This window comes from Callorhinchus milii, unplaced genomic scaffold (assembly GCF_018977255.1).
Source record: "Callorhinchus milii isolate IMCB2004 unplaced genomic scaffold, IMCB_Cmil_1.0 Scaffold5, whole genome shotgun sequence".
In the NCBI taxonomy this organism is placed as follows: domain Eukaryota; kingdom Metazoa; phylum Chordata; class Chondrichthyes; order Chimaeriformes; family Callorhinchidae; genus Callorhinchus; species Callorhinchus milii.
The window spans coordinates 68,045,423-68,072,195 of NW_024704746.1; the positions used below are offsets into that span (position 1 = coordinate 68,045,423).

The 26,773-nt window shown below is 49.1% G+C and overlaps 1 protein-coding gene across 1 annotated transcript in view; it reads left to right on the forward strand.

Moving 5' to 3' along the window:
* Positions 1 to 23,829, forward strand: part of pcloa (piccolo presynaptic cytomatrix protein a) — a 113,941-nt gene extending 90,112 nt beyond the window's left edge. Inside the window, 15 exon segments of the mRNA XM_042335464.1 lie at positions 6,367 to 6,475; positions 7,392 to 7,459; positions 8,997 to 9,193; positions 9,844 to 9,891; positions 10,195 to 10,325; positions 11,046 to 11,072; positions 11,500 to 11,593; positions 11,863 to 11,934; positions 12,485 to 12,665; positions 13,151 to 13,345; positions 16,091 to 16,229; positions 16,599 to 16,699; positions 18,652 to 18,786; positions 20,469 to 20,614; positions 21,014 to 23,829. Of these exon segments, the coding sequence (XP_042191398.1) occupies positions 6,367 to 6,475; positions 7,392 to 7,459; positions 8,997 to 9,193; positions 9,844 to 9,891; positions 10,195 to 10,325; positions 11,046 to 11,072; positions 11,500 to 11,593; positions 11,863 to 11,934; positions 12,485 to 12,665; positions 13,151 to 13,345; positions 16,091 to 16,229; positions 16,599 to 16,699; positions 18,652 to 18,786; positions 20,469 to 20,614; positions 21,014 to 21,184 (1,814 nt within the window). The 3' untranslated portion in view covers positions 21,185 to 23,829.
* The last annotated feature ends 2,944 nt before the right edge of the window (positions 23,830 to 26,773 follow it).

A 26,773-nucleotide genomic window follows, 5' to 3' on the forward strand; every position in this document is an offset into this window, starting at 1 on the left:
TGCTGCTGTAGTTTGAGTGCACATCCCTAATTTCTCGTGACTTCTGCCGTTCCCCCTGATGTGAAGGCGCTGGGGCCAATGTAACTTGCTGTTGTTGTTGTTGCTCTGTGTTCCGGCAGGAATGCAAGTGCTGGAATGGAACGGGATTCCTTTGACGGGAAAAAACCTATGAGGAGGTGCAGTCGGTCCTCACAGTACCCACAGGGGAAGCTGAAATATGTGTAAGACTGTGAGTTTTTCCCCCATCACTCTGCTTACCGTTACAGCCTCATGACTTTTATTTTACATCATGTTATAAGGTGGAACTTTTATACACACACCTCCCTGTCCCTCAGAGCAGATGTCTCCTCACCCGCACCACTCGAATGCCATTTCCTTTGCTCTCTCTCTCTCTCTCTCTCTCTCTCCCTATGGTGTCTGTGCTGGGGCTCGCTCCCCCACTGGAGCTCTCTACTCTAACCCCATTCCCTGCTCTCTCTCTCTCCCCCCATGGTGCCTGTGCTGGGGCTCGCTCCCCCACTGGAGCTCTCTAATGCCTGCCGTTTTCCCTGTAATATTGTTCCTCTTCTCCATGTTCTTCACCCCGCTTTCTCCTGCTCCTTTCTGCTCTCTCTCTCACTCTCTCCCGCGCGCTCTCCCAACTTGCACTTCTCTCTCCCACTCTCCTTCCCTCTCCTGTTCTTTCCCATTCACCTCTTCACTCTCACTCTCCCCCACACCCTTTAACACTCTGAAACCTGTGTCCAATTCCCTCGAGTGCAGCAATGATTATCGACACCGCACATTGACCGATTAATCGTGTGATAGATTTCATTTAAATCGTATTGAATGAGATTCTGGTCACTCCCCTCCTCCCCACCAAAAAAAAACTTTCTTAAACATTTTCTCTGGTTGTGGGACATCTGACAGCTAAAGGTATATGAAAGGTCTTTATTTAAAAAATCTATGTTTTATACTCAACAGAAGTGCAGGAGGAAATGTACAATACACGTGTAATATTAATACATATTATGGTTGAGCAATTAAAACATTATTTTGTTTAAGTTCAGGCTGAATTTTAAACACATTTGTCACCTAAAATAATTATTGGAGGTATTCAACGATACGTTTGTGCTATATTAGCAATGATACGAATTTAAACTAAGTTAAATATGTATTTGGCTCATGCGCATGCACGTACATGAATACAATCATTGGCGCATTTGAGTCTCCAATTAAAACTTAACTTTGTGTGTCTGGCTCCATGTCTGCCTTGCTCCGAAAAAGCTTGAACACGTCTGCAAGGAATATAGCAGCATCCACCCATTTGCTAAATCCTATTCAAACACCATTTTATTCAAAGAACCAGGTCAGAAATCGAAACATTGTCCGTGCTAATATAGTTCAATAAGTTAATTCAAGGCTATTGACACTATAGTATCTGCACTGAGAAACCCTATATTAGCGGGTCTTCTGACAAAATAATTATTTTTACTTGTTATTAACAGGTTTCCGCGTGTAATCAGGCTACGCAATGGTTTGGATTGATGAATTGGTGGATTTCTACCGGATGGAGGCACCGTATTCACATCAACGTGGCCTTGCTAGCGGCGTATAATGTGAATGAAAAGGCACAAGCAAGAAATACTGTGGCTGTCAGTCAGCAGAGCTAAAAACCGAGGTCCGCGATCTTGCCTACTGGTAATTCATGGCGCCTGTCCAGATTAAGACAGATCATCGGTCTTTTGGCAAGGCTTCATTAACTGCCTGCCCTGCATATGGAGGTGAAGGGCCTCCTATTCCACACGGCGTTATGGTAATTAAAACGTAACCTCAAATGTCGTGTATTTACTGAAACCGCTTATTCTCTAAGCCGCTGTTTATAGATCCTTCCCAGCCTGAGTAGGTCACCTTTGGTCCTGCCCAGCTTCGAAACCATCTATTCCACAGACGCCAAGGCAGGGAATGCACCCGTGAGCATGTACCACCGTGGAGAGTCGATGAAACAGGATCGAGTACGGGTGCGAGGAGGATTGTTACATTACAGGATTACGAGAGATGGCGACAGTTTGGCGGCGGCCTTCAATGCCGCAGTGAATTGCTCGGGGTTGATGCTAATTTCATTGTCGCATCACGTGACCTTTGTCACCTCATCACGTGAGGTCTTTCAATCTGGACCCTTCACCAACGTCATACTTTCTTCATCACCCCACCCACTCAGTGACGCATGATATTCACAGATTTAACAAGTAGTGCGTTCCTGTTTCCAAGGTAGTTTACGATAACGTGCAAGGAAATGTTGTCTCAACACCATTACTCTGTGGTTTAATTTGTTGAATTCTCGTCCTACATTTTAATTATTTAATTGGTTTCAATGTACAGTATAGGCGATTGTGAAGCAATGTATTTTTTTACAGATATATTTACATGTAAATTTTACACATGGATAAATAAATAAATAAACACTGCAGATCAGCTGCACATTATTTTGGCTCACTTTTTAAAAGCCTCAATTGTTGTTTAGAATGTATTTTTGAGGAATGCATTGATGTTCTCGTTATGAATGAAATCACACAAAATTCATAATAAATCGGTTATTGAAAATGCTAAGATTATAATTGAAACCGTATTGATTTTTTTTAGTAAATTGTAGATTTCGTTCTAAAAAATACCTTTAGTATGCCGTATGCTTCAGTAAAATTATATATTTTGCTATTATTGCTTTGGTTTTTTAAAATCTCCCAATGCTGTATTAATATTAAAATGAAGCTGCAAGATTGGTTCTCTTATTATAGCTTAACAGTGACTATACAGCCTCTGTAGGGCTCTAGATATGCTCCTGTATACATGGCCACTGACATGCCTGCAGTGAGAAAATGACACATTTTAGGTGCATAATGCGACATATCTGCCACTTCGAAATGGTTCGATTAAACTTAGAAGACAATGCTCACGAGACCTATAAATTAGCCGCTAAAATTCACTAAACTTAATTTTTCAGCTCAATTTAATTTCCACTGGAGGATAAAATGGCCATCGCAACATTGCGTCAGTCATCGGGGGCTGTTTGATCTCCGTCACTATGCTGGTGCTGCTCGGTGTGAGTTGGTGAAGTGGCAGGGGAGGGGGAGGAACGACCGGTTCAGATGTGACGTGCCACTGACGTTAGAATAGTGGCTGAGAATCAAACATTTTGCAGGCGTCACAGCAAACCATCTCTCTCCCATGATAATAATAATTTAAAAAATTACGACAAATCTAAAAAAGATTGGAAGGATGTGTGATCATTTATGGCACTGTAATTGAAAGTAACATGTTTTAAAAATGCAATGAAACTTTTTGCAAATAATTGTCAAACTCTAGAGTAAATACATAATATATATTCTGGCATAATTCAAGTAGCATTGTTGTATGTTTTAGCTGTGGGAAGTGACATTGCGGTGACATATTATGCTTTTTCAACATGTTGACGTTTATTATTGATCTTATTTATTCCTCTACAATGGCAGGTCAAACCTTGTTGCAACTTATTATTATTATTGTTTTAAATTAAAACCTCCACAAATAAATCGGTGGTATTTCAAGCAGCGTTCATTTGGTAAAGAAAATAAGTAACAAAAATTGTTGTCAACAGTAAAAAAAAAGTCAACAGTGAGTATGATTAGTAGAAAATCATGATCCATGATAATAACTACAAATACCCACGAGAAACCCAAGCATAACAATGATGAGATCAAAAATAATGAGTCTGATTGAAGATGCAGATGAAAGTAATTTTGCGGTGTATTTAGAGACTGCAGTGCACTGATGAATACCAAACTTTGTGATTGACTAGATCGGTGTAAATAAACACGATTTACTGGGTTCACTCATTGGCTGACGTGGTGATATTGGGGTAGACAAAATTGCACGCCTCCTCACTCCGACCAACATTTCACGACGAAGAGTGGATTACGATTGATGGCTGCTACACGCGCGTAAGAGAACGACTATGTGACATCCACAGACTATGACTGGACTCAAATCCCCCAAATTGTCTATACGAAGACTGTGACCAGAATATACAATGCTGACTAAATTATGAACTGGTTTCTAGCCACGTTCATACCGTGTGCCGAGAATCCTTTCATTTTGTCCCCTTGATAATGAAAAGGAAACATGCCAATGTGCCTACAGAAGAAAGGCTCAAACCTGTACACATTGCACAAAGAAGCAACGAGAGACGCCTGCTCAGACTCACACTGAGAGACAGAAAAAGAAACACGTGGACGAGGGAACAAATGGAAATTAGAAGCATCGTATCGACCGGCAAGGAAGTGAGTGAGCTCTGACCATGAAAACGGTCACCATGAATATGGAGACCGGGCTCAAAGGCAGAAGAGGTGAGATGGGTGAAGGTGTTGTAGCACCGTGAGGGGTTGGCGATGGTGCGGGGAGGGCCTTCATCTGATAGTGGATATAATATAATAATTTACATTTCGTAAGGGGCATTTCATCCAAGGATCCCAATGCGCCGCCGTGTATGGAAAGCAGGAAATAAGACAGAACAGCAGCGTAAACGACCACAACTATTGGGAAAAGGGAAATTTAAAGAGGTGAGTTTTCAGGGCAGCTTTAAATAGCTCTAAAGATTTTGATTGTCTAATTGTCAGAGGCAATGGTCCTGGAGCTGCACAGAAAAAGCTCGATGTATGATCTTTATCAGCAGCCAAGATCATGGCTGCTGCTGCTGTTGATGGTGAATGGAAGGAAACTGGAGTAAAAAATATAACTGCTGGCTGAATTTAACTGATTGGCCGTGTCGGGTGGTGGAGGGTTGCGAGACATTTATAATAACGCGATATAACCCAAAACAAACCTTCATTATGAATAATATTGGTCGCGAAAGCCTACGTGTTAAACTGAATTTAACTTTCGATTTAAAGCTATCGTGACTGCAGGGATTCATCTTCTTGGTTCTTTCGGTAAAGTCACGTAGAAGGGAATTAATAAATAATAAAAAATAAAACATAATAATTCTCACGACAGACCTGTTCTTCACTTGAGGACGGCTGCTTGCGTTGTGGCCGAAACGTCGTGAGAATTATTTTATTATGTTTTATTTTTATTATTTTATTATTTCCCTTCTACGTGACTTTACTGAATTGAACTGCCATGAAAAACACCGATTATAATGACACACTAGTTATCATCAGCTCGCATCACTTGACTATCCCCTTATAACCCTTTATACTTTTGCTACACTGCATTCGGCCTCATCAAACACTAACCCAGGGCTTTAACACCCATCTCGGACCACGGCCTCAAAACTCCAAGAAGCGCCGTTGCAGATTTGCAAATGGAAGACGCGAATGCTGTAGTTTACCTTAACACTCAACATATTCAACACAACAAACACAGTATTCATATATTATTGAGCGCAGGCTGCACGATCCTTGTCCTCGTAGTCCTTGCCTGCAATCCAGCAACTTGCAGGCTGACTCACAGATCATGCATAAATGAGTCGTGAATCACCGGTTCTATCAAGGGCCGTGATATCCATAAAACATCTGCCTGCTAACTAACATGATTCCTTTGAAGGCAGCAGCATAGCAAGAATGTTTAATAATAATTAATTACATCTGTAATGCAGCTGCATCCCAATGCGCTGTCTATGGAAAGCAGGAAATAAACAAAATCAGGGTAAAAGGCTAGGACTCGGCAGTAAAGGCCAATTTAAAGCGGTTAGTATTCAAGACAGACTTAAAAGGCTTTACTGACTCTGATCATTCTTATTACCTTAGGAAATGCATTCCCTAGTCTGGGAGCTGCACTGGCAAAAGCCGCTCACCCCGGGAAATTAGCCTTCACCTCAGATTCCTTAGAGGAAGGCGATCCAAAGGTTTCGGGGAGCTCGTTGGAGCGTAAACAGAGATCGTCCCTGCAGATATTGTGGGGCTAACCCATTGAAAGCCGTGTAGATCAGCCGCAGGATTAGATACAGGATCTCTGTGCTGAGTTTCAGAGTCCTCCGGGCACACTGGCTTCATCACCCAAGCCTATAAACAAACGTCTTTCATTTTAAATAGAAATCACAATAATAACACGTGACCTTTCATCTTCTTGGTTCTTTCGGTAAAGTCACGTAGAAGGGAAATAATAAAATAATATAAATAAAACATAATAAAATAATTCTCACGACGTTTCGGCCACAACGCAAGCAGCCGTTCAGGTGAAGAACAGGTCTGTCGAGGCGACAGCGTCTGAATGACTCATTCATTAATCATGATGCTGCTGTAGTTTGAGTGCACATCCCTAATTTCTCGTGACTTCTGCCGTTCCCCCTGATGTGAAGGCGCTGGGGCCAATGTAACTTGCTGTTGTTGTTGTTGCTCTGTGTTCCGGCAGGAATGCAAGTGCTGGAATGGAACGGGATTCCTTTGACGGGAAAAACCTATGAGGAGGTGCAGTCGGTCCTCACAGTACCCACAGGGGAAGCTGAAATATGTGTAAGACTGTGAGTTTTTCCCCCATCACTCTGCTTACCGTTACAGCCTCATGACTTTTATTTTACATCATGTTATAAGGTGGAACTTTTATACACACACCTCCCTGTCCCTCAGAGCAGATGTCTCCTCACCCGCACCACTCGAATGCCATTTCCTTTGCTCTCTCTCTCTCTCTCTCTCTCTCTCCCTATGGTGTCTGTGCTGGGGCTCGCTCCCCCACTGGAGCTCTCTACTCTAACCCCATTCCCTGCTCTCTCTCTCTCCCCCCATGGTGCCTGTGCTGGGGCTCGCTCCCCCACTGGAGCTCTCTAATGCCTGCCGTTTTCCCTGTAATATTGTTCCTCTTCTCCATGTTCTTCACCCCGCTTTCTCCTGCTCCTTTCTGCTCTCTCTCTCACTCTCTCCCGCGCGCTCTCCCAACTTGCACTTCTCTCTCCCACTCTCCTTCCCTCTCCTGTTCTTTCCCATTCACCTCTTCACTCTCACTCTCCCCCACACCCTTTAACACTCTGAAACCTGTGTCCAATTCCCTCGAGTGCAGCAATGATTATCGACACCGCACATTGACCGATTAATCGTGTGATAGATTTCATTTAAATCGTATTGAATGAAATTTGATACGTGGGGGCAGGCGATGGGGGGGGACACAGAGGGAGCGGGAAAGAGGGGGGAATGAGATGTGGGGTTGTGGGGGGGAGGATAAGGGGAGGGGGCGATGGAAGAGGAATAACACACAGGATTGTGGGTGGAGGGAAGTGACTGACTTTTTTCCAGTCGATAAAGATGGCGTGTGTGTGTGTGGGGTGGGGGGTGGGGATGGAGTGGGGGGGGTCAGAGGGCTTGAGGAGGGTCCCGCCATTAACCATTGGCCAGTGAGAGCCACACACACTGACCTCCTCTCTCACTCTTTCCCCCCCCCCACAGAGATGTCAACATGCTGTCAGGCTCAGAAAGTATCCAACACCTGGATTTACACAGCCCAGCCAAGGCTGGTAGGTACTGTCCTCCCGCCCGCCTTCCCGCGTGGATCATGTTTGTACATCCGTGTGCTGAGCACTACCGTCATGTCAATATCATCATCCTGTCCCTCCACTCAGCGAGATCTGGCCCGGCCCACCCCGCCCTCGGCGGTCAAGCCTTCAGCCTTCTGCCCCACCCTCTGGAGCTCCATCCCACAGTCCCTTCGCCTCACCACCTCCGTTGTCTCCTTCAAGGCCTGTCTCAGAAACTTCCTCTTCGACTGTGCAACTCGTCACATTTACACGGCGTCTTTCGCGTCAGGAGGACGTCCCCAGACACTGGACAGTCAGGGGTGGACCCGAGCTGGAGGGGTTGGAGGGCAGGGAGGGTGGGGGGCAGGAGGGTGGGGGGTAGGAGGGTGGTTGAAGACCCGATTGAAGAGGAGGGTCTTGCGACATGCCTTAAAGGAGGCAAGGGAGGGGGCGGGGGCAGGCACAGGGGCTCCTGCGAGGTGAGCGGATGAAGAGTGGAAGAAAGACAAAGAAAGATGACAGGGAGACAGAGAGGTACATTGCCTTGAAATGTCAAGTGTGTGTCATGTTCACTGTTTCTGCACATCACCTCCAGCCCAACACACACAGAGAGGAGCCGCAGGCACTGTCACTCTCTGCCCCCGCCTCAGCTTCCGCAGTGGGAGAGCAGGGAACGTCTGTCCTGGTGATAAATAATTCACACGTCTCTCTCTCTGTCTCTGTCTCTCTCTCTCTCTCTCTCTCTGCTTCATGGCTCTCGCTGAGTATTTCGATCGGAATTGGAAAGTGGCCGGTTTGTTGACAGAAGGGGAGGGGAAACAAGCCGAGGGAGAGGAGAGAGAGTTGGAGGGACAACGCGAAGACAGGCGCGAAAGGAGAGTGAGAGAAAGAGGAAGCGACACAGAGAGCGGAAGAAAGAGAGGGAGAAAAAAAAGAGCGAGACAAAGCGAGAGAGTGAGAGCGGGAGGTGTAGAGAACAAAAGAGAGAGAACAGGAGAGAGATGTGAAGAGCGAGAGAGATTGCGGATGGGATCAGACAGCAGAGGAACACAGATGATGAAAGGCAGGTTCATTGTCCAGGCAATGGGAGATGAAAGAGGGAGGATGTTTCAGTGGCACCAACAAGGAGACTTGGATCCCATCTGAATTATAAATATTGTATAATAACCTTGGGTTAAAGTGGCTCATTAGATCACAGTTCCTGATCGGACATTTCTCCGCATGCCATATGTATCTAACACACACACAAACCCGTCACCGTGACCGGCCGGGTGTCTGACCACACGGAAACCCGTCACCGTGACCGGCCGGGTGTCTGACACCCACACGGAAACCCGTCACCGTGACCGGCCGGGTGTCTGACATGCACTGTGGGGGCCGGTGGAGCAGTGTCACCTGGTGGCTGTGCTGTGGTTGCCCTGACCGTTGCCCACCGTGCTCGCTATCAGGGTTGTTGGCTGCCTCAATGAGCAGCTTCTCTCTCTCTCTGTGTTTATTAATAATAATAATAATAATTTTTTTTCGCTGATAATCGCAGGAGAAAAACAAAAGTCTCCCGGAGTTGATCCCAAACAGCTGGCAGCCGAGCTGCAGAAGGTGTGGCAACAGATGCCTTCAGGCTCAGAGCGAGCTGCGCACAGTCACTCCACCACCACCTCAGCCGGCTCCAGCACCATCCCCAGCCCCGGTCAGCCCGGCTCACCCGCTATCAACAAGAAACGGCACAGCACTAAGGTCAGCTTCGCCATGTCCATCACACCCAACGCTCAGGGGGAAAAAAAATGCCTTCGGCTCATCTGATCTCATCCCAATCCCGGCCTGACTGACCGTCCATCCTCCCATCACAACGTCCGGCTGTTTCCTGAACGATGCCAACGTCCTGGCCTTGACCCGTCCTTCCTGGTAACTGCTGGAGTCTAACCAGCTAAACCCACACAGCGCTTGGCCACTGAAAGAGAGAGAGCGCTGTCTGGCCAAGCTTTCCCGCTGCTTGTCCAGCAAGGACCACCCTAACCCACCCCGTTAGTCAGGGCTTTGGCTCCGGGGTTACCAGGGGCTGAGGGGGAGGATTCCCTGCCCCAGTGACTGGTCGGCCCTTCCAGGTCCTGCCGATGGGCCGGGCCGGGCTGTGCTGCCATCAGCAGTGAGTGCCCTGGGACACTGCGGCCCCTCCCGGCTCAGGACCCGGGGACTGGAGATCGGCACAGAGAGTGAGGGGAGGGGATGGGAGGGGGCTCTGTTGCCAAAACATGTCACCTGGGAGCCAGTTCAGCTCCCCATCCCCAGGGAAGATAAGGAAACATCTCCCTGACAAACAGCGGAGGAGAGAAAAGGAAAGACACGGGAATTGTTACCAAATCTGTTGGTCTTTTATCTGTTTACAGCCTTCCGATGCCACAAGCAAGTCACGTCCGATCAGTGGTGAAATTCAGGTAAAACCCATCTCATTTACCATCCGCATCTCACCCACCTGTTCGCCTGCACAACACACAGTCACTAACCTTTACAAGTAAAGCCCTGTGAAGCGCTTTGAGAGCGGAGCTCTCTACTTTGATCCCATTCCCTGCTCGCTCCCCATCGTGTCTGTCCTTATCGGTCTCCCCCCTCTCCCTTACTCCCTGTTCAGTGATGTAAGGTAACAGTATTTAATAATAATATAACAATAATCCTTCTTATTAATTTTTCACGGCTATTTAATAATAACTGATGGTCATTCTCCCCCCCCTCCACTTTAGCTACAAATGAACTATGACAAGCAGGTTGGTAACCTGGTGATTCACGTGCTACAGGCTCGGAGCCTGGCGTCCCGGGACACCAACGGCTATTCCGACCCGTTTGTTAAAGTCTATCTGCTGCCAGGAAGAGGGTAAGTGACCCGTCTGCTGTGTGGCTGACGTGGGTGTGTGTGTGTGTCTGTGTCTGTGTGTGTGTGTGTGTGTCTGTGTGTGTGTTGATGTGTGTGTGTGTTGTCTGTGTGTGTGTTGGTGTGTCTGTCTGTGTGTGAGTGTCTGTGTGTGTTGGTGTGTCTGTGTGTGTGTGTCTGTGTGTGTGTTGGTGTGTCTGCGTGTGTGTGTGTTGATGTATCTGTGTGTGAGTGAGCGTGTGCGTGTGCGTGTGTCTGTGTATATTCCCAACCAAAGGAGGTGGTGCGGGGTTGGGGGGGTGGGGAGAACACACTCCCATTCCCAGGAGACATCCTCGGTCATTGTCCTTCCCTGAAGCGAGAGGTTCCCACGTGATGTTGTTGTTGTTGTTGTTGTTGTTGTTGATGTGATGATTATCCTCCATAATATTATTGTTCGCACTCCGCAGTTTAAATCGCAGTTAACAAACTCCCCTCCCCCGAGCGAGTGTGCGAGCGAGTGAGCGTGCGAAGGGTCCGGTGGATGGGAAGAGACTGCTGGAGAGCCTTTGTGTCTTGTTGACCTCGTCTGTTCCTTTCAGCGTCAACAGTTGTAAAGTGAATTGAATATCCTTGCCTCCAGCTGTCGGTCTGGCTCATCTCTCTCTCCCTTTCTCTCTCTCTGCCTCTCTCTTTTTTGTGTGTGTGTCTCTTTCTCTCCTCCAACCTCTGGATTGGCCTCAGCCAAGTTATGGTTGTCCAGAACGCAAGGTATTGCTTTTAATCACTCCTCTCTCTCTCTCTCTCTCTCTTTCGCTCTCGCTCTCTCTCTCTCTCTCTCTCTCTCTCTCTTTCTCCCCCAGTTTTTCGGGTAGACATTAATAATAATAATAATCCCGGCATTTACAGCGCCTCATCGCGTCGTTGAGAACGTCTCAAAGCGCTTCACAGGATACGCTATAAAGTGCAGCGACTGTGTATTTGTGAAAAAAACGCAGCAACCAATTGCGCACAGTGACCACATCATTGATATGAAACACAAAGCAGGTTCACAGCCGCTATATTATTACATTATATTATATTATATTATATTATATTATATTATATTATATTATTTGCTGCATAACGGAGCATGTGTCGATGTCAGGAGAGAGAGAGAGAGAGAGAGACTCAGACTGACACCCTCTGTGTTTAACAGTGCAGAGAATAAGCGCAGAACCAAACACTTACAGAAGAGCTTGAACCCCGAGTGGAATCAGACTGTGATCTACAAGAACATCTCCATGGAGCAGGTGGGTGGCAGGTCTGAGTGTGTGTGTGTGTGTGTGTGTGGTGGGGGGCAGGGGGAGCATAGGGTGTGGGATTTGCTACACAGTGTAGTGACTGTGTGTCTTGTGGACGAGCTCGGCAGCCAGTGTGTACACAGCTGGAGATGATGGAGTGTCTCTGTGCTGGGGTTGCGAGGGGATAGGGGTGGGGGTAAGGTGGAGGTGGGAAGGGGAGTGGGGGGGGGAACTGGATCACATTCCCATTCAGTGACTTTTCCCGCTCTGACCCGCAGCTCAGAAAGAAGACGCTGGAGGTTACAGTGTGGGACTACGATCGATTCTCCTCCAATGATTTCCTGGGTGAAGTGAGTCGTGTTATTGTTGCCTTTGACAAAACGGGTGTTTCTGTATCAGACAGAAATCACACAGGGGTTGGGACCAGGTCGCTGGCTCCATCGAGACACCTCCCCTGCATCCCCTGCTCTCCCTCGCTCCCCCCCCACCTCAACGTGTCTGTGCTGGTGCTCGCTCCCCCCCACACTGGAGCTCTCTGCTCTAACCCCATCCACAAGGACACAGCCCACAGCAAAGTAAGTGAGCGGGTCTGTAGGGTTGCAGGAGGTTTGAGGAGGGGAGGGAGGGGGTTTGGAGGGACTTGAAGGCGAGGCCGAGACGGTGGGGAGTTGAGGAGCCAGTGGAGCTGAGTGAGGCCGGGGCTGATAGGAACGGGAGGAGGCCATTCAGCCCCTCAAGCCTGTTCTGCCATTGCATAAGATCGTGGCTGATCTCTACCTCAACTCCAATTACCCGTTGAGACTCTGACCTAACAAACGTCTATGGGCCTCAGCAGTGAGAGGCCGGGGAGCCTGGTGGGGACTCGCAGCCTCTCCTGACCTGCGTTGTCTTGTTTCCCAGGTGCTAATTGACCTGTCCAACACCTCCCACCTGGACAACACCCTCCACTGGTACCAGCTGAAGGAGCAGAGTGAGAGCATCGAGCACGCTCGCTCCCAGTCTGGTCAGAGCAGCCAACAGACGCCCAAGACGTCCGTCATCAAGAGTCGGAGCCATGGTATCTTTCCGGATCCTTCAAAAGGTAATAATAATAATAATAATAATAATAATAATAATAATAATAATAATAATAATAATCGTCGCATCTGACACAGCGCCTCATCATGTCCTCAAGACGTCTCAAAGCGCTTCACGGGATGCACTGTAAAGTGTAGTGACCGTCTGTTTTGAAGGTGAAGCAATTTGGCTCCGAATGAAAAGGACAATTACAACCTGTGATCAATGCATTTATTAATGTGTTGTTTACTTCTCCCCCCCCCCCCCACTCTCTCGCTCACCTTTTCCCCCATTCCCCATCCTTTAATCTGTTCCCCCACGTTCTCCTCTCACCCTCTGCCCTTCTCACCCCCTGCCCCCCACTTCCCCGCTCACGTTCCCCCTTCCTCCCGCTCCCTCACCCCTTAACCACACTCCCCTAAACCCACCTCCCATTCACCTTCTCCCCTCTCCCCCACTCCTTTCCCCTTCGCCCACTCTACCCCCACAACCCCCACCCCCCCCACACAGAGATGCACGTGTCGACCATGGAGAAGTCCCAGAGCAGCCCCGTCAGCTCCAAGTCCTCGTCCGAGGGCCACCTGCGCTCCCACGGGCCTTCGCGGAGCCAGAGTAAGAGCAGCGTCACCCAGACACACCTGGAGGACGCAGGAGCTGCCATCGCTGCTGCCGAAGCTGCCGTCCAGCAACTGCGATTCCAGCCAAGTAAACCACCTCGATAATCCTCCTCCTCTCCTCAGCATGGCAGCTTAACATCATCTGTCCTGTCCTGTCCCGTCCCGTCCTGACCTCCACTGTGTGTGGCTCCCACCTCCTGCTCTCACTCCCTCTCTCTCTCTCTGTGTCTCTATACCCACCTCCCCCTTCCCTCCAGCTTCCCCGTCACTGACCGCACCGTCTCCCTCTCTTCCCCCCCCCCCCCATTCCCTCCATCTCTCCGGTTCTCTCCCTCTTCCCCCTTTCCCCACTCTCTCTCTCCTGTCTTTTTCCCCGCTCTCCCCCCCCCTCTCCCCTGACCCACACTCTCTCCCACCTTTCCATTTTCTCTCTTCCCCCTCCATTTTTCTCTCTTTACCCTCCCTTGCTCCCCCTTTTCCCTTCTTTCCCCCCTCTCTCTTGCCCCTCTCTGTCCCCCCCGCCCTTTTCCCCACTTTCTCTCTACCCTCCAATGCTTCCCCTCTCCCCACACTGTCTCTCCCCTCTGTCTCTGCCTCTCCCCTCTCTCTCCGTGTGGTTGTGTTATTGTGTGTCACTGATCACCCTCCCTGACTGTTGACTTATCATTTGGGGGTAAGGCAGTGAAACTGGCCTGTTCCTGGCCTCGAGTCTCCTCTCACACCAGAGCCACAACCACCATGTTATACACAGACACGAAGCCAGCGGTTAGCGGTCAGCACGGACACATCTCCCTCCTCCTCCTTCCCTCTCTCCCCACCCACACCACACACGCACACCCCTTCCCCAGTGAGAGACAGAGACTCCACATTGGGCCGGGCCAACCCAGGGACAGCCAAGGACAGTCTATAATTATTCTGTAATAATAATCCTGGCATTTGATACAGCGCCTGATCATGTCTTCGAGACGTCTCAAAGCGCTTCACAGGATATACTGTAAAGTGAAGTGACTGCTAGGTTCTTCCCCCTCGCCTCAATTGGAAGCACATGGAATCCCATTGACCGACCACAACTCGGGGTTATTGGAGAGGAGGGGGATTTGGGGCTGGGGTGGGTGGTGGGGGAGTTGCCATTGAGGGTGGCTTTTGGATACAGGCTGTCCTCATTGATAAACCTCCCGTGGGCCAGGGCGAGAGGGAGGGGGGTGGGGGTAGGGGGAGTGTGTGTATTTGTGGGGAGAGTGTGGGGGAGGTGGAATCTATCATGTCACATTATTACCATCCGCCACCTCAGATCCACTCCATCACCAAGCCGGCTCCTGTGGACCAAACACAGGTTCTTCCCAGATGGGTGGGTTTGCCGCGGTGTTTGTGGGGGGAACAATAACATTGTGTTCATTCATTGATCCATTTTTTGACCCACCTGCTTCCAGCCGCTTGAACCTCACACCCCTTTCTGCTCCACCCACTTTGACCCCACCCTTTATGCCCACCTCCTTATGCCCCACTTCCTTACGCCCCCTACCTCCTTCAGCCTGTTTCCCTTCTGCCCCACCCCTTTACTTCCCACCTCTTCTACCCACACCCACCTCCTCACGCCCCACCCCTTCGATCCCACCCTCCCCGCTCCCACCCCTTACCTCCCACCCCCTCTGACCCCATTGCCACCCCAACCAAACCTTTACCCAAATTGGAACCTCAGCATTAGAGGAACCGGGGCCAGTTTTGACTTCCTTAGAGCTCTGCACGGTGTCTGTGTGTGTTTTGTGTTTTATCTCTTTCTGTTTTGTTTTTACACACAACCCGTGTTTTTAAAACGAAAACACTTGTGTTTGCATGCCAAACATTGTGTAAGCTGGTCCCATCTGAGGATACACATTCTGGGTTTCCATTTCACCCACATTGACACAGCACATAAGGGCGGTCAGACCCAGACTCAGACCCAGACCCAGACCCATGCCGGGAAGCACAGACAGAGCATAACAGGCCTCCGCCCTATTCAGAGAACTCAGTCTGACAATCTGCCCTCACCAGCCAATGACAGCAAAGGCTCGCTCGCCATCAGGAAGGTCATGTCTGACGGGACGCCCAAGCCAGAAGCAGGTAAGGACTCGGCCTCCATTGATCAGCTTCACTGGGGTGGGGAGGGCATAGGCGACGCGGTGGGTGAAAATATTCTGGGGTGGGGGGAGTAGTGCAGGCGACTGAGTAAACCCCAGTTAAGAGTTGGTCCCATTTAAGACAAGTGAGCCATTGGCTTGACTGAAAGGTGCATCAGAGGTGAGGTACCCCCACGAGCAGACGGCTGACGAGGTGTGAGAAGGGCAAGAGGGAGCAATGGCTGCCTTGGGTTGGGGCTATTTGGAGGAATGGCTGTGCTCCTCCTCAGGGCTCAGGGCTTTCCCCTCCCATTTTCCCTTGAAGAGGTGATTGTAGATAGATTTTGTGGGGGCTGCTCGGTAAACAGAGACGGGTGCAGTAAGGAAAATTGCCTAAGGTTTAGTCTCGACTGGGTAATTGAACCCAGGTTCTCTCGCTTGCGAGTGCTCTACACTACACTACACTACAGGACCCCTCCATTCATTGTAGAGTGGATTGGCTGTGTGTTTTGTGGGTGAAAAAAACAACATACATCATAGGAACAGGAGGAGGCCATTCAGCCCCTCATGCCTATTCTGCCATTCTGTTAGATCATGGCTGATGTGCAATGGGGAGGTGAGAGGGTGGGGGAGCGAGTGAGTAAGGGAGAGTAGGTGTAGAGTGTTGAACCCGGCAGCTTTGACATTCCCTCCTCCCCTCTCCCCCCCCCTCCGCCCCCGCTCTGCTCTCCACCAAGCGAGGACGGCCAATCACAGAAACAGCGAGTCCTCCTTCTCCACCATCTCCTCGGTCAGCAGTGTGGGCAGCGGCTACAGCGTGGACAGCGAGGGCAGCTCCACAGGGGGCGACAGCAACGTCTTCACCACCCCGCGCCTGTGAGTCTGACAACAACAACACCGCACATCGGCACAGCGCCTTTCACATCAGGAGGACGGTCCGAGGCGCTGGACACTCAGGGGTTTGCACCCAAGCTGAGGATTGAGATCAGGAGGGGTGGAGGACAAGGCGGGGGGTGGTGGTGGCAAGATGATCATAGACGCAGTCGAAGAAGGAGGTTGTGAGATGAGCCTTGAAGGTGGCGAGGGAGGGGGGAGGCAACGGGATTCCGGGATGGAGTTCCAAAAAGTTGGGGCAGAAAGGCTGAAGGCCCGAGCGCCGATGGTGGAGCGGGGACTGGGTGGGGGATGTGGTGTTTGAAAAACAAAGCCTCAAAGACACCTTTCTCGATCATTGGTCTGTGACAGGGGGAAGATGAGCCAGGACGCTGAGTCTCCACTGAAAGGGGAAAAGCAAAAGGTGTCTGACCAGCTGAAGGGGCCAGTGATGGGCTTAGCGGACAGTGAAGGTAAGAGGAAGATCCTGTGCCTCATAATCCTTACGTTTGATATGCAATACAGTACAAAACTACAATTGTAAAACACCTTTCATGTCAGGAGGACGTCTCAAAGCGCTGAAAGGTTAGGGATTAGGGCCCGAGCGGGGAGGGAAGGGCGAGGCGGGGTTGGTATCAGGGGCTCTCTGTCCCATTCACTCCTTTTGGCTGTTCAGGGCCGCTGCCCTATTTGAGAAATGTCTGCAGGCCGCATAAGCAATGTTTTATGTTTCCCTTCCAGAAATATGCCAGGATGGCTCCCCAGTCCTCAGAGAATTGAATGCAGAACCCTCCATGATCTTGCTCATGCCAACCTCTGCGACCTCATAACCCCACATCAGCCAGTCTGCTTCCTCCGCTCAGCAGACACTGGCCTGCTTCAGGTCCCCGGCACTTCCAGCTCCATCGAAGAGAAAGGTCTTTAGACGGGACTTGAAGGAGGCAAGAGAGTAGGGGAAGCGGAGGGATTGCTGTTCGGGTGGGAAGTCCAGAGTGTGGGGGCAGTGATGCTGGATGCCTGACCGCACTTCCCACCCAAACAGCAATCCCTCCGCCTCACCTACTCTCTTGCCTCCTTCAAGTCCCGGCTGAAGACCTTCCTCTTCGATCGTGCCTTCAACCACCCTCCCATCCCAACTCCCTCTGCCCTACTCCCCTACACAGGTATTTAAGACCATGGGGTCTTAGGCTTTATATCCAGAGAGTAAGGAAGTGATGTTGAATTTATACAAAACCTTGATTGGATGACATTTGGACTGTGTCCAATTCTGGTCTCCACACTATAGGAAGGATATAGCAGTGATGAAAAGAATCTGATGATGCCAGAACTGGAAGGTTATTGCAGTCAGGAGAGACTGGATTAGTTTTGGACGAGAGTTAAAGATCCTGAGAAGAAAGGAAATAAGAAGAGAATTTTTCCCGGTGTCCTGGCCAACAATCCGTGCAAAGATCGGTTGTTCACCAGACCCGACCATGGAACCTTGCCATCTGCCTCCAAAATAGTCACCACAACTCGGCTGTAATTACTGTCAAGCTCTTCGAGATGGTTCAGCACAACAAGACACCATCTCGAAACACAAGCTCTCTTCTTCCACCCTGTGACAGCTCTGTGTGAAGGGTTTGGGGAGGAGATACACAACAGCCAACTGACCTGACTTTCACCCCAATCTTCAAACGGTTAAATGGCTCCTAATTACTGAGCTCCTCGGTGATTCAGCGACCGGCTTAGTCCGTCTCTGTCAGTGAGGAGCAGCTTGCTTGTGAGTCACAAAGCGCTGAGGAGGATCAAGCTTGGGTGCCCGCCAGCCCTCAGCACCCATCTCTCGCTTCAAGCCTTTTCTGCCGCCCAATGCTGCAGAGATTCATTCTGAAGAAACATTGGTGAATTATAATAATTTGGGAGGTGGGTGGACAGTTCCCACGTACCATTAATGTATCTTGGCACCATCTTAGCTTCCTCTGCAGATACGTTCACTGGGAGCATGGCAGCTTGGCTTTAGAGTCTTATCATGTCTTATGATCAGTCTTTATCACAGCACAAGATGTAATTCCCCCATCGTGTCTGTGCTGGGGCTCGCTCCCCCACTGGAGCTCTCTAACCCCATTCCCTGCTCTCTCTCTCTCTCCCCATGGTGTCTGTGCTGGGGCTCGCTCCCCCACTGGAGCTCTCTACTCTAACCCCATTCCCTGCTCTCTCTCTCTCTCCCCATCGGGTCTGCGCTGGTGCTGGTGAGCACTGGGCCACTTAAGCAAAATACTAGTTAAGAAACGACCCCAATGTGATAATTAGAAGATCACAAAGCAGTTTTCACCCCGTGGTTTGTTGACAGGTGAAGTTAGGCGGATCAGTGAATTTCACACAGCGGAAGCTTGTTTGTTTGTTTGCAATGTTTTATTTTCCTCTTCCTGCTTATGTTTCCACGCAGGGAAAACCCAGGTCATGGGAGAGATTAAAATAGCCGTGAAGAGGGAGATGAAGACAGATGGAGAGCAGCTGGTTGTGGAGATACTGCAATGTCGAAATATCACCTACAAATTCAAGTCTCCCGATCACTTACCAGGTATCAGCGCGCTCGCACATCATGGCCTCTTCATGGCTTGTGCCCCCTCTCTCCTTTCCAACCCTCCCCTCCTCTCCTGCACAAGGCTCCACACACCCATTACATCCCTCGTGACTGAGCTCCGTTAGTACCTCAGAGGATCCAGTTTGAGATCCTTCAAAAAACCCCTGTGGTTTCTCCGCACTCCATCCACGCAATCTCTCAGGTGGCAGCCTGGCGCAGCGGTAGAGCTCTCGCCCCCGAGACAGAAGGTTGTGGGTTCAAGCCCCACATCAGGACTTGCTGGTATTGTTTGCCAGGACGTTACTGTGTGTAAGTTGGCCTTCAAAATACAGTCACTACACTTTACGTGATATAATAGTAATAATAATCCTTACATTTGATCAGTGCTTCTCATGTCAGGATGTCACTAGGCACTTCACTGGGTTTTTTACTGTAAAGTTTAACGACTGTGTATTTTGCGGGCAAACCCGGCAGCCTAATTGCACACAGCGACGTCCCTACAAACAGCCGGGCGGTGAAGTGCTTTGAGCCGTCCTCCCGATGTGAAAGGCGCTGTATCAGAAGTGAGGATTATTTATCCTCAGTGTTAAGACAAGTGGTTTGACAGACTGAGGCGAGGTGGAAGTTTGGGAGCTTTATTTATCCCGTTACACAAACTGTGTTCCTATTAAAGCCGCTGTGATGGAAGTAAATAACTTCTCTCCAGCAGCTCAGCCCTGAGAGACAGCTCCACCGCAGTCAATGCAAAGTGATTTTATTGTAACTCTGAAACCAGTCACTTGTGATGACATTCCTCTGTGCATTGTGACTGACTTCCATATATCCCTGAAAGGCTGTGGAAGCCGATTTTAAGAGAGAAGTAGATAATTATTTGGGAGGACAAGTTTGCAGCACTATGGGGAGATAGCGGGGGAGTGGGGTTGATCAGGGCTATGGGGAGAGAGCGGGGGAGTGGGGTCGATCAGGGCTATGGGGAGAGAGCGGGGGAGTGGGGTTGATCAGGGCTATGGGGAGAGCGCGGGGGAGAGGGGTTGATCAGGGCTATGGGGAGAGCGCGGGGGAGTGGGATTGAATTGTATAGCTCTTTTCAAAGAGTCGGCGCAGACACGATGGGCCGAATGGCCTCTTTCTGTGCCGTAAAATTCTATGATTCTATGAACTCACAACCACTGACATATACAGAAGGCCATTGTGTCTGCGCCAACGCTTTTAAAGAGCTTTGCATTCAGTCCCATTTACCTTCCCTTTCCCCCTCATACCCCTGTAGTTTATATTATTTTATATAGCAATAAATTTGCTTACAAAAATACATTCACTGAACTTTAAAGGAAACTCCGGTGAAGCGCTTTAAGATGTCTCGATGACATGATAAGAATCTGTATCGAATTCAAGGATTGTTATTATAAACTATGCATTTGCCAACATAACACTCCAGATTAAAGACAATAATAATAATTCTTGCATTTGATACAGCACCTTTCATATCAAGAGGATGTGTTAAGGGGCTTTACACAGCTGACTGGGATGTAAAATGCAAGTTCTTCCTGTCATCCTCTCTTTCTCTCTTTATTTCTTTCTCTCTGTTTCTCTCCTTCTACCTCTTTGTATCTCGTCTTTCGTTCTCTTTCTTTCTCTCTCTTTTTCTCGCTCTCGCTCTCTTTCTCTCCTTGCATTCGCAGACCTATACGTGAAATTGTACGTCATAAACGTTTCGAGTCAGAAGCGGGTGTTTAAGAAGAAGACCCGAGTCTGCCGGCACGATCGGGAGCCGAGCTTCAATGAGACGTTTCGTTTCAGCCTCAATCCGTCCGGGCACTCACTGCAGGTAATGTGGCCTGACTGCCAGACCCAGAGCTTTACATCACCCCAATTGTTTTCTGGTCAGAAACCCGTCACCGTGACCCACACGGAAACCCATCACCGTGACCAGCCGGGTGTCTGACACACACGGAAACCCGTCACCCTGACCAGCCGGGTGTCTGACACACACGGAAACCCGTCACCCTGACCAGCCGGGTGTCTGACACACATGGAAACCCGTCACCGTGACCGGCCGGGTGTCTGACACACACGGAAACCCGTCACCGTGATCAGGTTTATGGATAAACAATAATAATGTTTTTGTGTATCGAGGGCGTGTTTATCGATGTTCATCAGTTGTGTGACAGGCTGGGACCAGGCGGAATTCTGGGCTCTGATCGTGTGACTTTCACCCCCACTGTAGATCCTGCTGATTTCCAACGGCGGGAAGTTCATGAGGAAGACTCTGATTGGGGAGGCTTACGTCTGGCTGGACAAGGTGGACCTGAGGAAGCGAGCGGTCAACTGGCACAAGTTGCTGGTCAGCTCTCTGGACAGCCAGCGGGCGCTGGGCACCACCACCCCATTAAACTGACCCCATCTCTGTGCCAACTGTAGAAAATACAAACCAAGTTCTCTCTCGGTCTCCGTGTTACTGTACAGCTGCGTTCTTTTGGAAGGGCTAACTGGACCGTGCCCGGCCTGTTTGGACGGTGACAAATGGTGCCTCATGACTGAGGCCTAGGGTAGTTCAGGCTTCAGGTAGGCCGTCGTATCTACTTGGCCGGGAGTGAGTGCAATCAAGGAATAACTGGGCTGTTCTGTTTGTATCAACCACCATGTGTGTAAGTGTGAAGAGCGCAGTGGTGTAAGGAGTAGCCTGATGTTTGTTGGCCGGTGCTAAGTAACGCACTAGATTTTAAAGGCCAGTTGAGATAAAGGAAATTACCACTGACATAAAGGAAAGAGCTCTGCGTGGGTGGAGCGATGGTTTTAAAGCAGGACAACTCCACACAGGCGGAGAGATTAAAGGGCACCGCTTGTGAACCCTGTTTCCCCTCCCCGCACATTACAACCACACACAACAGACCTCTAGTATTTTTTTGTTGTGTGTGTGAGTGTTTCTATATGTCCGTATGATGGTTGTGAAGAAACCCATTGCAATTTGTCTTGTTCACACAGTAAAATCTCGGTAACTCTGGAAGTTTAAAAAAACACAAGTATTCAGGTTTGTTTGATGTGTTAAATGTCAAAGGGAGGAAATGGAACTGTGGGAGGAGGGAGAGCGATGGATGCACGTCGAAAGTTTGCTGCGTTAGCACTGAGGAAAGACCTGGAAATGTGTTTTGAGTAGAGTCCGTTGGGTTTATTTGGTGGCTTTGTAATGGCATTTGGAACCTCTGATTAACTGACGAAGGCAGAAACCAGAGGCGCCCAGTTTATTTATTGACAGAGAAGCAGAGATGGGTTGTATTTGGCTGCGGGCATCTAAAGCCCACATAAAAACTTTCCTTCCTGCCAGAATGACTTTAGTTTTGATATGTCGGCGACAAGTGCCAAGACAGCGGCACTGTGTGGGGTTTGAGGGAAGTCGGCGGAGGAGATGGGGGCTGGGGGCAAAGCTGCGAAGTTCAGGAAATCTTCCGTTGACAGTGAGGTCTTTCCCCTCCCATTATTTGCGGTACAGAAAGATACTGGGAAAAATATGGTTCTCATTTGGCAAGGTCACTCTTATCTCTACAAAGTACTTTGAGGCATTCTCCGATGGGAAAGACGCTCTGCAAGAGCAAATTGTTACTGTTGTTGATTAGGTGGTTCAAGAGGGGAAAAGCCCAAAGCACGGCCTTTCCTGTGCTATAATGTTCGGTGTTTATGGGCTGGGGGCTGTACTTGTTGAATGTTTTCTACCCTGGCTTGTTCCTGTGGGTGGAAGTGCATGTCTCAGTGGACTTGTCGTACTGTCACCTTTGTTCGGTGTTCAATTGGTTTCGGTCACTGCTCAAGTCTTATTTAAGGTACGTCCCCGCAGTTCTATGAGATAATAAATATATTTTTGGGTGTGCGTGCGTCAATGGGGGAGGGAGAAAGATAACAGAGTCATCCCTCAGAGGGTGAATTGTGTAGGTTAAGAGTTTGGTATATGCTTCCAAATCGTGCATTGTCTGATCTATAAATATATACATATATCTATATAAAAGAAAAACTGCTTAGTTTGTCAGGAGGTACTCTATGCAAAAACAGACTCTATTGGACTGAAGACGATATGGCAGGAGGGCGAGGAGGCTGAGAGTAAAAAGCACATTGTGGGTATTTACAGTATAATGGGCGTTCCAATGCAGGGACATTGACACTAGAGTGAGGGGAGCCTGTCAGGACACTGGATACCTACCTACTGTCCCTCTGCAAGAGTGGAGGGCACAAAGATTCCCGGGCTGACTGACCGACCGACAGACAGCAGGAGTACAGAGCACTGAGCCCCGAAACCCTTCGTGGTCCACGCGTTTTGAAGTCCTTTTCGTTTGCCTCCTCGGGGACCTGTTTATCCGAAGACACCACGACCGATGCAAGAGCGACACTCAAAGTTTGTTCTTTCTCCAAAGCGCTGCCGTCTGGCTTTCGACGTGCAGCCATGCATTTTTCCTTGGACCGGCTGTGATAGCGACACCGTGTCCTGTGGGTGGCATAGCGGTTATCAACGGCAGATTTTTTTTTGTGGTAGCTATTGAACGCCGTGATGTAGCATTTCATACAGTGTGTGTTAGGCATTAGACGGATGTTATGAGCAAGTCACTCGCCAATGGTGAGGTTCCAACAAACTGGAAGCAAAGCAAATGTTTTAATGCATGTTTCACCTGAATTTCCTTTTTTTGTAATCCTAATTTACGGTAAGCAATTGCGAGGGGAAATATGCTCGAGAAGCACAACTAAATAACGATTGATCTTTGTGTTCTGCAACCCAATGTTATTGAAAAGGGGTTACCCAACTCAGTGCCAATAGCTCCCAACGATATCACACTTTATTTCCGGGTTCGTAAGGCACACATCGAAGCATTCATTGACTTGGTGGCCTCTAATTATAATTTTTTTATTATTAATATATAGTTTATTAAAACAAAGACTGCCCTAAACACTTAAAACTCGGGAAGTTTCAAACAAAAACACAATTTAAATATTCTCAAAAAGACGTTCATTCGCGTTTTAAGAGTCAAAATTTCGAAAAGGAAACCCTTTTCCTTCCGAAAGAGTCGGAATATATTTTGAGCTAAACTTTTGGTGTGATGATTGGGGTGGGGGGTGGGGTGGGGTGGGGTGGGGGTGGGGGGGGAGCAGGATCGATAGACATGCGTGTGTGGAGAAACCGGGGTGAGGGATTTTTATGCTCGCGATTTTTAAAACTTTTTGAGAATATTCTTCTGGGATTTTTGTTCTGACTCCCCCACCCCCCCCCCACCCACCCCCACCCCCAACAAAACACACAGATATATTTCTGTCTGAAAGTAAGGTTATCTTTTAAGAGCAAGTTGTGGTGGTGAAAGCGGATTCTGTTTTTTTGTAGACCCTGAGAAAGGGGGCACTGATTCTTGACACCCACATAGCTCACGTCTGTCGCAGTTAAAATGTCCTTATCTCGTGAATCCAAAGCCCTGACCCCCTGAGACGAATGCGAGTTCTAGATGTCTTAAGTGTGAAACTGTCCGACACAAAATAAAGTGATTCATTTGTACACTGTAAATATAACTCTTTTCTACAGCAAAATTTAACGAACTTTTTTTTTTTTTGGGGGGGGGGTGGGGGGGGGAGGGCGGGAGAGAGGGTGTTCTCTTAATCTTTTTTTTTTTGGACTGACATTCAGCATGCGGGTGTGAAAGCAAAAAAAACAAACAAAAACAGAAGCAAAAAAAAAAAAAAAAATGTCCTGATCGGGGCGGGGGCCGAGGGGAGAGAGAGAGAGAGAGAGAGAGAGAGAGAGAGAATAAAAAAAAACTTGAACGATTCCAAAAAAAGAAAAAAAAATCCACATGAAAAAAAATTGTAGTCCCTGTGTATAACTGTAAGTGTTCCAGTGGTGACGGAGTGGGTCGAATCCACGAGTATTTGTTGTCGATCTTTTCGTATCTGTCTGTACAGCGATTTTTCGTTCCTTCCCTTTCTAAAAAACGATCCCCTCCCACCAATATTTCAAGTTGTCCCGGATAGATCTTCACGTGTTTTCAGAACTCCACAGCCACAAATTCCACCCGCTCTTAGCCTTCGGCCGTGAACTTTTAACGCGGTGCGGAATTCTCCATTTTGGAAAAGATGGTTTTTTTTTCCGATTTAAGAACTGCACCAAAAACCGCCTCTACATTAAAAGAACTCACGCGCTAATAATATATAATTAGCCTCGCATTTGACGCAGCGCCTTATTGCATCGTCGGGACGTCTCGAAGAGCTTCACGGGATTTAACCGTGAAGCGCAGTGACTGTGTATTTCTGGGTGAACAGCTAAGGCTGAGACCGGGCTAAGAATTCTCGGCCTCTGGTTCCCTCGTAGATGTTGCATGTTTGTACTCGGACGCTCATTTTCACCTCTTTCGTTACCTCTCTTTTTTTGTTGTTGTTGTTGTTTCCAATTCAGTCGGCAAAAAAAAAAAACGGAGAGAGAAATTATTTTTCTTTCGGATCCTCTGCTGAAGGGAGTCGATGGGGGGGGGGGGGGGGGGGGGGGGGGGGGGGGGGGGGGGGGGGGGGGGGGGGAAGTTGTATAAAAGGAAAGGGGTTAAGTTCCGTAAATGATCCCTGTATAAACGAAAGCTTGTAAATGTGTCCGGAATTTCATTCTGTGTAAAGATGTCATGGTTTTGTGGTTGTGCAGAGGGTGTTTCTGATGCAACCTTGTGCTGTACAAAGGCTGTTTCCCTTATTCCCCAGTAATAAATATTGACAACAGAATAAATATCTGGGTGTCCCTTTTCCTTGGCTTACTTAATTGAGTATTCAGTGGAGTGGACATCACAAGATAGATAATAAATCATTTCACAACTAGTAATGTTAGTTGTCAGTTCTTGCTGACTTTCCTGGTGAACATCCAAACAGAGACCGGCGGCCGCCTGTCGTCACAATCCGCCCCCAAACCTTTGCGTTTCTCAGCCCGGACTGACTGGACTATAAGACTGTCCCCCTCTCCCCAGGATGATCCAGGCCAGTGGGCCAACCATGCCTCGCTGATCCCCCCCCCGCCCTCCCCACCCCGTTCAGTGTTAGTCTCAGAGTGGGTGTTTTGGTTGCCGCCACCGACCAGAGCTAGTTCCCCACAATGCCCCCACCCCTGTCCTCTACCCTCCATTACTCCCGCTCGGTTCTCCTCTCCCACCCCCCTCCCTGACTCCTATCCCTGCTCGACCATCCCACCGCCTCCCTCTGCTCCAGCCCGCGAATCCCCCGTCAGGCCCATCGTGGGAGGTGCCGCTGGCTGTCCAACAGCAGCCATTCTGACTGCCCTATCCCTCAGTCTCGCCGCAAGGCCCATCGGTCCCCGACCACGGGAGCCATCTCCTCCCTGATCCACATCCCCATCCTTCCTGTCAATCATTCCCTCTCCCCTCACCCCCACATTCTGCCACCAACTGTCCCCTGTGCATCGGTCTACAAAATGTCCGCCCCCTCTCCAACAAATCACTCACCATCCAAGACCTCATTGTCGACGAAAACATCGACATTCTCACCCTCACTGAAACCTGGGTCACTCCAGGAACAGCTTCCCCCTGACAGAGGCCACACCACCGGGCCACACCTTCTACAATACCCCATGACCTGCCCCACCTTCCTCCCCATTACTCCTATTCTTAAAAAAACCTCCCTGGATCCATTCGTGTTCTCAAACTAATACCCCATCTCTAACTTCCCTTTCCTCTCCAAGGTCCTTCCTCTCCCGTCACTCTCCAAATTCCAGTCGGGTTTCCGGGCCGCCCACAGCCCAGAAACAGCCCTGGTCAAAGTGACAAATAACAGTCTGTCCATCTGCGACCAGGGCTCCCTCTGCCTCCTCATCCTCCTTGACCTCTCTGTTCCCTTTGACACTGTTGACCACTCTATCCTCATCTAGTGCCTCTCCTCTCACCTCAACCTTTACTCCTCTATCCTTGACTGGTTCGGATCGTACCTCTCACACCACTTCCATTTCACCTCCTCAAACGGTTTCCCC